The sequence below is a fragment of the Mauremys reevesii genome, linkage group 9, assembly GCF_016161935.1.
Source record: "Mauremys reevesii isolate NIE-2019 linkage group 9, ASM1616193v1, whole genome shotgun sequence".
Taxonomy (NCBI): Eukaryota; Metazoa; Chordata; order Testudines; family Geoemydidae; genus Mauremys; species Mauremys reevesii.
Window position 1 is genome coordinate 61,058,018 of NC_052631.1, and position 12,123 is coordinate 61,070,140.

The following is a 12,123-nucleotide window of genomic DNA, read 5'->3' on the forward strand; positions in this document are numbered from 1 at the left end:
TCACTAATGGCAAGGCAGGCTGCCCTTACCCTGAGCCTCCCCTACGCCCCAAACCCTCATCCCCACCCCGAGCCCTCATCCCCCCACACCCCAAACCTCAGCCCCTGTCCTGAGCCCCCACACATCATGAACCCCTCATCCTCAGCCCCACAGCCCTCACCCCACACCCCAAACCTCTGCCCTAGCCCTGAGCCCCCTCCTGCATCATGAACCCCTCATCCCCAAGCCCCAGCCAGAGCCCTCATCCTCCTGCACCCTAATCCTCTGCTCCAGCCCTGAGCCCCCCCACATCATGAACCCCTCATCCACAGCCCAACCCTCTTCCCTAGCCCTGAGCCCCCCCGCATCATGAACCCCTCATCCACAGCCCTCACCCCACAGCCCAACCCTCTTCCCTAGCCCTGAGCCCCCTCCTGTATCATCCACAGCCCTCAGCCCCACAGCCCTCACCCTGCACTCCCTCCTATCCCCAAACTCCCTCCCCCTTCCCACACACCCCTTCCCAACCCCAAACTCCATCCCAAAGCCTGCACCCTTCACCCCCTCCTGCACACCCACCCCCTGCCCCAGCCCAGAGCCTGCACCCAGCACCCAAACTCCATCCCAAAGCCTGCACTCTGCACCTCTCCTGCACCCTAATCCGCAGCCCAGGATCTGCACCCCAGACCTCCCCCGCCGAGCCCCCTCCCAGAGCCTTAGGCAGGTGGGGGCGGAGTTTGGGGGGGCGGAGTTGGGGGCCAGGTTCTGGGCACCACCAAAATTTTTACAAACTTGCCACCCATGCCAGCATGCAAAACCTTAAATGAGAGTTAATAAATGAAGACTCGGCACACCACTTCTGAAAGGTTGCTGACCCCTGTTCTGTTCCATCCACTTATATGTCTTTTGCATAATGCGGGAATCCTTTTTCCCTCTGGGTTCCCACACCACCTTCTCCAGTTCAGGTGACATGATCACATGTCACTGTAAGACCCCAAGCCTTCATTCCTCCCAGCCTGACTCACAGGAAGGCCTGCCTGCAAACAGAGCCATCCACAGTCAGTTGTCCTGGTTGATGGGAGCCATCAAGATTCCAAACCACCATTAATGGCCCACACTTTGCATAATTACAATAGGCCCTCAGCAGTTGCATAGCCAGGTGGAGGGAACAGGGGGAGCAATAAAAAAAAAGGTGCCACCCACTGTGGCGCTTTTACTCACCCAGCGGCGCTCCAGGTCTTCGGCAGTGGGCCCTTCACTCGCACCGGGTGTCTTCGGCGGCACTGAAAGTCCCGCCACCTAAATGCTCCCCAAGACCCGGAGTGAGTGAAGGTCCCGCAGCCAAAGACCCGGAGTGCCTCCGGGTGAGTAAAATAAAAGCGCCGCAGGGGGTGGCACCTTTTTTTTTTTTAATCGCTCCCCTGGGTGAGTACAAAGGCGCCCGGAAATTGAGAAAGCACCACTTGTGCTCAGTGGGGGAGCGGCTGCTGCCCTCTCTTCCCCCTAGCTACACTACTGGCCCTCAGAGTTATATTTCATATTTCTAGTTTCAGATAAAAGAATGATACATACATACAAATAGGATGACCACACTCAGTAGATTATAAGCTTTGTAAGGATACCTTACAAGAGACCTTTTGCATGAAGCATATTTTAGTTACATTATATTCACACTCATCAGCATACTTTCATAAAATCATATAGAGCGCAACGTCACACGGCTCTAAAGCCTGGACGGATTTCTCTCCAGGACGCTGGGCAGCACTGCAGCTCCACAGAGAGCCCTGGGCAGCCAGCAAATGAGCTGATTTTCAGTGGCACTCACACTGCCCGGGTCCTGGCCACCGGTCCGGCGGGCTCTGCATTTTATTTAATTTTAAATGAAGCTGCTTAAACATTTTAAAAACCTTATTTACTTTACATACAACAATAGTTTAGTTATATATTATAGACTTATAGAAAGACACCTTCTAAGAATGTTAAAATGTATGACCGGCACACAAAACCTTAAATTAGAGCGAACGAATGAAGACTCGGCCCACCACTTCTGAAAGTTTGCCAACCCCTGTTCTATTCTATGTTATGCCATGGAGCTCAGTGAAGTAACTGGGTTCTGCATCTCTTGGCACTGATTGGCCATGTTGGATTTGCTGTTATACGTAAGTTTCCAGTGGATGAAACATTTCTGGGTTGCAGTGGGGGCACAGCCACATGTCTGGGGGTCAGGCATAAACCACAGTTATGGGTGGGATGCAGCCATCTGCCTGGGGATTGTGGGGAATGTCCCTTTGCGAGCGCCCCCACCTCAGGAACTGGCACACACCACCACAGCACGCCAACCATAGGCTTCTTTTGTCTTTAGGTCGAAGAGGAAGCTGCTGGGCTGGAAGGAGCCAGGAGACGCCTTTGGCAGCAGGCAGAATTCTCACTCCCCAGTGAAGAACCCAGCTGAGCTCCCAGCCTGTGAGTCCCCCCCAGTGGGGGGTGGCCCCGGCAGAGCCTCCAGTCGGAATGAAGACTTCAAGGCCCTGCTACAGAAGAAAGGCAGCAAGACCAGTCCCGGGACTCGCACCTCCGCAGCAGAGCTTCTCAAGAGCACAAATCCGCTGGCTCGGAGGGTCATGATGGAGTTTGCCCCTGAGTTAGACAACCCAAGTGGTGCCAGAACCCAGCCCTGACCACCCCGAGTTCATCCTGGCCAGGGAGGGGTGGAGACAGCATTGCTGGGAGTTTTATGCTGGCTCTTCAAAGCCCAACTTCAGCTGCAGGGGCTGCACCCTCCCAGGCTGGTGCTGTGAGGACATCCTGTCCTGCTGGGATTTGTATCATTTTTTTCCTTTCTTTATTGGCAATTTACGAATCTTTTTTGTGTCTCCCTGGGGACTCCAGCAGACGGAAGGTAAATGTCTTAACTACAGAGCCCGTACCCCTGTGCAGTCGGCTCCTGGCATCATTTCTGGTGGAGATACAGTGGAAGGAGACGGCTGTGGAATGGAGAAGACAGACATCGGTCATCATGAGCAGGGCCATCATCAGATGATAGTGGGCTTCCCATTCATTCCCAGGGTCTGATGACAAATGTGGACTTCCCTCCTGCTCTTTGGGGCTCTGCAAATGGACTCCAGTTCAGCCCCAGTTGTAACCCAGTGTCCACGACGAAGCTAGCTTGAAACTGTTTAGTCGCTTTGGCGTGTGGTACTTTAAATGGCTTTGATCATGCAAAATGTTGATGATGTTTTTTCTCTTTCATTTGATCTTGTAATTTTCATTCCCTGGGCAAAGTCCCCAGTGTTGAGTTGAGCTGAACAGATGGAAATTCCCGGCAGCAGAGACGGAAAGGCCAGTTAGAATGTAGGTTGCTTTGGAAGAACCGAGATGCTTCAGACCCATTGTTCAACCAAAGCGACCCTCAGTCACTCACTGGCCAGTTCTAACGCTCTTCTGAGAGCTTCCACCATCAACTCGATGCCAGCTGCCAGCCCCTGGTAATGCTGCAGGGAGAGAACTGGGCCTGTTGTCAGCCAAAAGGAAGGAACATCCAGCACTGATAATCAGAGAGGGAGCAAGCCAAGGCTAGGCCCAGCCCTGCCATGAGTGCTGTGTGCTCAGCCCCGTGGGAATCTGTCTGGGCACAAGGGGCCACATGCTCTTAGCAGGACCAAGGCCTGAAATGGCGAGTGCCTGGGGCAAACGGATCCTTGGTGTAGCCTGGCTACCCTTGGGATTCTGTTCAGGATGACTTTGGCCCAGCCGACCTACAAAAGGAAGTGCTTTTCTGCAAAGAAAATATGAAGGTTGAAGCAACTTGCTGAAGACTGACTTAGCTAGAGGCACTTGGTGAGTCATTGGCAAAATGGCTTGTGTCTCCTCCGCTGGCTCTCTGTGTCTTATAGGATTGAAGGGCATCATAGGAGGCCACGGACTCAGCCTCACCAGGAATCTTCAGAGCCTGGTTCCTCCTGTCCCTGCTGGAAACAGTCTAGAGAGTCTAGGGTCCTACTAGCATGGAGCACGGGAGGAACCCACAGCATGGCCCTCCCTGCCCAGACACCAAGCATCCCAGAGACCAGCCCCAGGGAGTTCTGCCCAAACCATATTGTAGCTGGCCTTGAGGAATGAGACCACTCCTCTCCTGTGAATCAGATGAGAATCGTGTCTCAGGAGGTGCTAGGCATGGCTTATTTTCCTTCGTAAGACAAACTCTTACCTATCAATCTGATCTGACCTCAGATATCTCCCACTGGCCCGCCTGCCTTCCCTCTAGGATATCTGAGGAGTCTGTCACCTTGCTCACAAAACACACTTTACCCATGCTCTAGTGTGTCCCTCCAATGCAGGCAGGCTGCCGTTCGGTGGAGTTACGCCTGAGCTGAGCCAGGCGCCATGTTCCTGTGACACAGGAGTATTGTATGTGCGCACAGCTGGGCCATCCTGCTCCGTGCACACTTGTCACACGCACAGTGGGTGGCTGCTGATGTGACAAGGATGCACAAATCCTGGCCGAGTTGTGTACAGGCTGCCTGGCAGCAGCCCAACCCCCCCTTAAATGCGGTGACAATCACTGAAGAGCCGAGGCCCCAGCCTGCTTCCATCCCCAGCCCCCAACACACACTCAGGCAGTGCCCTACTCCCCATTGGCACTTGCACTGCAAGCCCCTGGGCGGGCTGGCCTGCTCCCTGCTAGTCAGCTTTGGGTTGTCTGAGAGGTGCCTGAGCCATAACTGGATTTTATGGCTCAGGCCCCTCTTAGACCCCTCCAAGGAGAGGAATGTTGGGTCAGGGGTTTGCTCTGGCCCCATTCTTGGCTTTCAGGTAACAGATTCCCCTCTCCTGAGCGTCCTCCTGTTCGGGGGCGGCTCCAGGCCCCAGCACGCCAAGTGCGTGCATGGGGCAGCATGCTGCGGGGGGCGCTCTGCCGGTCGCCGGGAGGGCAGCAGGCGGCTCCGGTGGACCTCCTGCAGCCATGCCTGCGGAGGGTCCGCTGGTCTCGCTGCTCCGGTGAACCTCCCGCAGGCGTGACTGCGGGAGGTCCACCAAAGTCGCGGGACCTGCGGACCGTGGGACCAGCGGACCCTCCGCAGGCACGCCTGCGGGAGGTCCACCAGAGCCGCCTGCCGCCCTCCCGGCGACCAGCAGAGCGCCCCCCGCGGCATGCTGCCGTGCTTGGGGCGGCGAAATGTCTAGAGCCGCCCCTGCTCCTGCTGTGCAGACCTGGATCGGATACAAAATGCCTCCAAATCACAACAGGCTTTCACAAGTCCGATTTCTGTGAATGCATCTGTCAGGTTCCCCCCTTCACACGCATAGCGCTGTGAGCTCCCTCGCACGCAGCCTCTGTGCTCTCGCGGAAGCAAATCAGCAGTGGGTTTGGGGAATTGCTCGCTTTAAAGCAAAGCTATTGAAATGTTTGCATTGCTGAGTCGGGGCCCGATCCTGTGAGCGCCCTGCACTCCTGGTGACTCAGCACCTTACAGAGTCCCAAGGGCCTGTATTGATATTTTACCAAATGAGATGCTTTCCCCAGCCTGCTTTCCCCTCACTCCCTGTCAGTCCTGAGAGCTGCTGGTGCAGGAACACACTGATCAAAGACACCCAGCCTGCTCACTTAATATTTTTAACATAATAAAAGTAGGGGGAAACAACCTGCCAGTGCTGTGATCAAAGGTGCAGCTGTCTGCTTCCCATCAGCCCCCCCCTTCCCTCCCCACCAGGCTCTGGCATGATCCATGCAAGGAGCACACAGCAGGAGATGGGGTGATGGCAGCATGCAAGGAGCCAGCAGCACGTTCATCTGAGGGCAGCCCCCAGTCCTCAGCATGCCCCCGAAACTAGCTGCTGGGTCTGATTCCCTAGGCAGCCCTTCTGCAGCAGCTGGGGGATCCAGGCCTTGGGGAGACGCCCGGAAGGAGTGGGCAGCAGTGGGTGATCTTGTCCCTGTTCTGGTTATATAGCACTTGCTATGCATGACACTTTGCAGAGAGGCAGAGACAGTGGACAAGTGTGTGAGGCTACAGGGGTGCAGACAGGCCAGGATGCTGCCACAACACAGAAAGAGCCAGGGTCAGCGTGAGCAGTGAATTGTTCTGGCTACACCTAGTGGCAAAAGGAAGGAAAAGCAGACACTGGCAAATCCATGAGTAGTTAGGAAAGGCCCTCTACAGACTGAGCCCTCTACAGACCAGAGCTGGGTCTGCTCCTGAACTAGACATCACAGCTAGGCCAAGTAATAACTAAAAACAAGGCAGGTGAATGGAGTGGGAGCCAGGATGGGAGGGATAGCTCAGTGGTTTGAGCATTGACCTGCTAAACCCAGGGTTGTGAGTTCAATCCCTGAGGGGGCCACTTAGGGATCTGGGGCAAAAAATTGGTCCTGCTAGTGAAGGCAGGGGGCTGGACTCAATGACCTTTCAAGGTCCCTTCCAGTTCTAGGAGATTGGTATATCTCCAATTATTATTACCACTTTCCTGTGACTGCGCACAGGCCAGACTTGTGAGGAACGGGAAATCAGTGTGGCAACGAAGTCAGAGCTGACCTGCTGTGATAGGGTTATTTATTCTGGTGCAGCACAACTCTGCCTGGTAATTTCGAGGCTGCTGTTTGTGTAAGCAGAGCTGTCACTAGGGGGCCATTGTTGGTAGGCATTTGGCAATGGCCAGGCACTCAGGAAATGCCTCACGGATACAATGTCCCAGGGATTGTAGCACCAAGGTTTATTCACCCTGCAAATGATGTGATTCCTGAGTCACCTGCTTAAACAGTTTGTCATCCAATCAGAGAGCAAAAACACTGCCATGTGACTTCAGTGGTGCCCAGTCTTACAAACAAGGCCAAACCACATCAGGTAGCCTGGGAGTGACCTCCAGTTTGGGCATCGTCACAAGCAACAAACCAGCTCCTAGAATAGGGCTCAGGGCTCACAAACCAGAGAGCCAGTTCCAGAGATCCCCACTCGGCCAGCTCAGCCCAGTAGCAGCATTTCAGGGGCGCTTGTGCAAACCTATTGTTGGTTCCATTCCCACGAGGAGGGCCGTGCACTCGCCTTGTGCTGTCTCTGCTCTGGAGGGGACAGAATCACAGCAGTAACCTTCATGTCTATGTTTTGTGCAATGTCCATGCCTGGCACCTTCCCACTAGCAGCCCCAGCAACATGGGAGAGACAGATTGTCCTAACAGGCGCATTACAGCTGTGCTAATGGGATGGGAAGTGCTCCGGGTTCTGACCCTATCCAGGCTTTTCTTTCGAATCTCTCTTTCCATTGCTAAGAATTCCTGTAAATCCTAAAACCTACTGCCAGGAGCTCCCCACAGCCAGGCCCCGGGCACGTCAGGAGGTGTTAGTAACCAAGTTGGTGCCTGCGTGTAGCTGCAGTGTCAAGTGGGGGCCAGGCACCGAAGCCCGGCCTAGGGTTCGGAGGACAGTGCACTCAAAATAGCTGACCCCTTCTGCCGCGCCCGGTGCCATGGCTGCACCACTAGTTTTAGCATGCCTACTCGATTCCAGCTAGTGCAGGTCTGGCTGCCTGAGCTAGAAATTCCCTCTCCAGCTCCAGTGTAGATATACCCACAAAGACACCATCCACAATCCACACACAGCACAGTGTGGGCCAGCTGCGGGTGGGCAAGGCAGGCGGAGATTCACATTACAAACAGCCCCATTCAGAGTCCAGCATTCACCAAAGGGGAAAACTAGAGACCTGCTCAAAAGCAAAGTCCAGATCCACCAGGCCCAGACTCCTGGGGCTGGCCCTAGCCTCTCAGGCCCTGCTCTAGACAAAACATATAGACACAGTATTTGAAAGTGGGTCTCACAAGCTGTGGGGCACAAACCACAGCATGAATAACTGGCTTGACCAGGGGGCTCTCAGCCCCTGCCAGCCAATCTGGTAGCAGCAGGACTTGCCTTGCTCATTTACCTGTCCCAGTTTGCAGGGTCTCCACTGAAATCCAGGGCTTCTCTATCTCAACGTTTCCTCACTTGACTTCAGGGCCAGACCTCCACTGGCTCAGAGCTCACCACGGTCCATGGAGGATAGGACATTTCGGCTGGAAGCCGCCAGAGTGTGAGGCACCAATAAGAACCTTGCATGGCCCATACACATCTACCTGATCCCTAATGATCAAACCGTGACTTGAGGGACACAGGGCAGTTAGTAGTTGCTGTCTGATGACTATCGGGTGCACAAGAACTTGACATTTAATGGAGGAGTTTTGGAAAAAAAAAACCTGGAATTTGCTTCCTTCTGTATTTCTCTAAATACCAATGTGCTGCTGTGTATGACCCCTTGCATGTGGTGAAAGGAACTCATCACAGCAAGCAAGCACATGCCCAGCAGCTCCCCCACATGTCAGCAGCAGCAGTGATGCCCTGACATGAGTGGCCTTCCCTTTGGAATGTGATGGTACAAGGAGGACCCTGCAGCAGACCATGGTGAACAACAGTGACTCAAGGTCCTGATCCTGTCACACTGATTCCAGCAGGAGCACTGGCACTTAGCACCAGAGTTGGCTGAATAATGCAAAGAGCTGCGATATTTTCACAGACAAAAACGCTGGGTTTGGGGGGCCGTTATTGCCAGCTGGTGAAGATTTAGATTCCAGTGGGATATGTGGGAAGACATCAGTCCTGGTGGCACCATGCATTTCGGTACAGGTGGGGGGTTTGTCTGGATAGTCATGCAGGTGAAGGTCACGTTAAGTGGTGGGTGCTATTCTGTTTTAAAAGTTTCAGGTATCCGATCAGAGTCAAAATGATGCCATGTGACGTCAATGACCAGTCACACCCCACGAATAACAGCTAGTGGCTAGTCACAGTAAAGAGCTCGCAACCCAGCTGGAAATCTTTGGTCCAAACTAATCAGCAAATCTTTGTGAAGGCCAGGAACCGCTTGTGAACCGGAAAAAGGGCTAAATTCATAATGAATCATTCGACCCGCTTCCCTCAGCACCCCCAGGATCTGTTCAGAATCGTGCGCTTTCCGCAAGTTCTTAGGCTACTCACCTATCAGCCAGGCCAGGGGATAGCAAATGTTTCCATCTGCACAGCATGCACCATGGGCAAGGCCCTGTCGAGTGGACGCTCCACGGACACTCTGCAGTGAGCACGGATGTTAGCTTTATGGCAGCCCTCAGTCCATGAACAACTGTGGATTGTAACATGAAGCTAAAAGCCCACCCTTCTGGGAGATTTCATGCCGAAAGGTTTCCTGGCTCACCAGTCACTGTTTGCTACCTCTCCTTGCTGTACCTGACCATGCAAGATGCTGCTCCTGTCACCAGCATGGCAGCTGCCCTGGACTGAGCTCTGGTGATGTGGTATGTCTCTGGAAAAGCAACCAAGCTGGTGTCACAGGCTCCTGTGTTGAAATGAATGAACAGTCCCTCTCTGGCACGGGGTGTGGTACGTGATTGACACAATGGGCCTGTTTCTGTTCTCTCTTTAATGGGTTGTACCCAGCTGACTGTGCTGGCCTGGTGTCTGTGTGAGGAGAATCAGGCCCCTGTGGCTGTGTCAGGAAAATAGGCTCCAACCTCAGTGCAGAGGGAGCTGGGGTTGTGCCCATTCAGCAGGGAGGAAGTGGGGGAGTCAGGCTGTAAAAATGGCAGGGCCATGTGTCCTTAGCACCAGGTGGATTCCTGCAGCCTGGGAAGATGACACAGGGGTGGGGCTGAGTTCAGGCTCGGTTTTCACTGCCACTCTCAGGTGACTAGGCTGCTGAATCCAGCACTGGCGAGAGTTCTGAGCTCCAATCCCCAGCAACAGCCCCACTGCATCTTACAAGTTCTAGTCCCCTGCGAGCTGAGGGGTCCACACAGCATGATGATGGTGTCCATCTTTGCAGTGCTCCTGGTGAGCACTCACATGGCCTACGCCTGTGGCCAGTTCTGAGCCCTGGGGGTGCAGACAGAGGATCGGTGCCTGACCCACTATTCTGGGGAAGGGAATAACCCACGTTGAGTGGCTGTAGCAGAACCTGAACTGGATTCCGGGACGAGTGGGTTGGGGTGTGCCCCAGTTCCAGATGAGACCTGACAAAACCTGGGTGTCTTGCATTTGGTGTTGGACAGTTTCCTCCCCACTCTGATTTGACTGAAGCAGCACTAGAGAGTCATCTTTGGGGGACAAGTCTGTAGAGCAAAATTATACTCTTAGACCCAGTCCTAGAACCTCCACTGCTTTCCTGGGAACGCAGCTCACCCAGAGCAGAGAGCCGGCTCTTCTCCCTTGGCAGGGAAGTCCTGCTGGAGAAGCACCAGGCTTTCTTGTGTTTACACCTCGCTCTGTCTTTATCCCAGGGGAAGCATTACTGGCCCATTTTTACCAAGATGACTTTGTACTTTGCTCTAAAGGAGGCTCAGCTCTTCATGCTGCCAGTTCTGTTCTCTTTAATTACATGTTACTCCTTCCGTTGTCATGGATTTGCAGAATTTCAGCCTGTAATTAACATCCAGGCTGAGAAACTCAGGAAAAATAGATCATAAAAATTTCTAAGCTTCACTGTTGTTTCTTCTGCCTCTGCCACCAATAGTCTTCAACCTGCTGTCTCCACAAGAAAGACTTCAGATGCCACTGAGGCTGAAGATTCTCCCAGCTGCAGGGTAGTATCTGTCTCCCATCGCAGACTCCCTCTCTCTGGAGTTCACATCCCACATGTTCCTGGAGATGGATTCAGTGGCCCAGAAGGACTTTCCCATCTCTGTCCCCTGTGTATCTGAGACATGGAATGTGACTCACAAAGTTGCTTATGTCACATGAAGCAAGGTGAGCCAATCACTGTGCTCTGTTGAATAAGCGCACCTGCCTCCAGGTTATAAAGTGCCACGTGTAATCACAGCCATGTTGAGAAGGCACACACATCAGTCAGCTGGGTCTGTCACCATGCCATGGGCTCCTGCTGTTCACAGGGTTGCTGACTCCAGTGCCGGGAGCTGGCTTATTTACCTGGTCTCATTTGTGTTGACTGGGTCCAAGCAGCATGGGTTGGGGATTGAAATGTGGCCCAGCCATTGGTCTATGCCTAATATCTCTACCTTGAAAGGAAGGCAAAAGACACAGCACTGGAGCTTCCTGTTGGATTTGCCAGATGGCTCCTCCAGGGCAGAGTTTAGAACCGCCGCTCTTCGTTTCAATTTGAATCTCAATCTCAATCTCATGCACTGAACTGTGGGATTTTGCAGGATTTTGGCAGCAGATCAGCATCCTGCTGAGGCCCATGTCTGCCCCCAATTAAGGCCCCAATATTATTTTGACACCAAAGTGGTGTCTGGCATAGGAAGAACAGGTGAGATGGGAACCCAGATTTCTTTTGGAACTGCTACCCACCTGGGAATGTGCCATAGCCCTTCTGCTGCCAGCATCCCCTCACTTGGTCAGTGGAACAAATGAAGAATGATTCCTTTGCCCTATTAACATGCTGTTGACCAATTAGAATGTAGTCTGAGGTCATCTGATATTCCTGCTCGGTTCCAGTAGCTGGATTTGTGGCTGTGAAAACCAGCACCACCTGGGTTCCAGTCCTTCAACAACTTGAACAGTTTGTGCAAAGTTGTTATACAATGAGCTTCATAGATGCCTCAGCATTTCCATAGACATTTATTCCTCAATTGGCTTTCGGCCAGGCAGAAACATAAGCCTTAGTAGAAGCAACATGTCCTTAGTGAAGTGTTGCATATTGCAGGGTAAAATCTGAATGCTTAACAAATAACATGTTAAAGAGAAGCTACTGCTGGAATTTATGGTCAAGAAAAAATGCCAATAACCATGTACAGTATTGCACACGATTGCTCAGGAAAAAGATGCTACACACAGCAGTTAGCAATGGCTTTGTATGACGTCACTGAAGCGTGATTTTTAGCACTTGGATTGTAAATGTCCTGCTAGAAAGGGACTTTGCAAAGTAATTCTGATGAAAATAGCTGCTTCAGAAAAAGAATCTTCCCATGATTTTCTTCACTATCAAAAACTCACTTTTTTAAAACAAAAAAATATATAATAAAAGTTTGAATCTCCACATCCCAGCCTTAAAAACCTGTGGGTGAAATCCTGGCTCTTGTGAAGTCACTGGGAGGTCTGCCCTAGACTTCAGTGGGGCCAGGGCATCCCCCACACAATGCTTTAACAGAGAACGCGGCTCTTGGTTGCCAAG

General features: G+C 52.8%; 1 protein-coding gene across 5 annotated transcripts in view; it reads left to right on the forward strand.

The window, feature by feature from the left end:
- The window catches only part of NHSL2 (NHS like 2), a 175,333-nt gene extending 170,497 nt beyond the window's left edge, over positions 1 to 4,836 (forward strand). For all 5 annotated transcript variants that reach the window (XM_039488717.1, XM_039488718.1, XM_039488719.1 and 2 more), the window contains one exon: positions 2,342 to 4,836. In XM_039488717.1, coding sequence (XP_039344651.1) covers positions 2,342 to 2,657 — 316 coding nt within the window. In that variant the 3' untranslated portion in view covers positions 2,658 to 4,836. The remainder of the gene's footprint in view (positions 1 to 2,341) is intronic.
- The last annotated feature ends 7,287 nt before the right edge of the window (positions 4,837 to 12,123 follow it).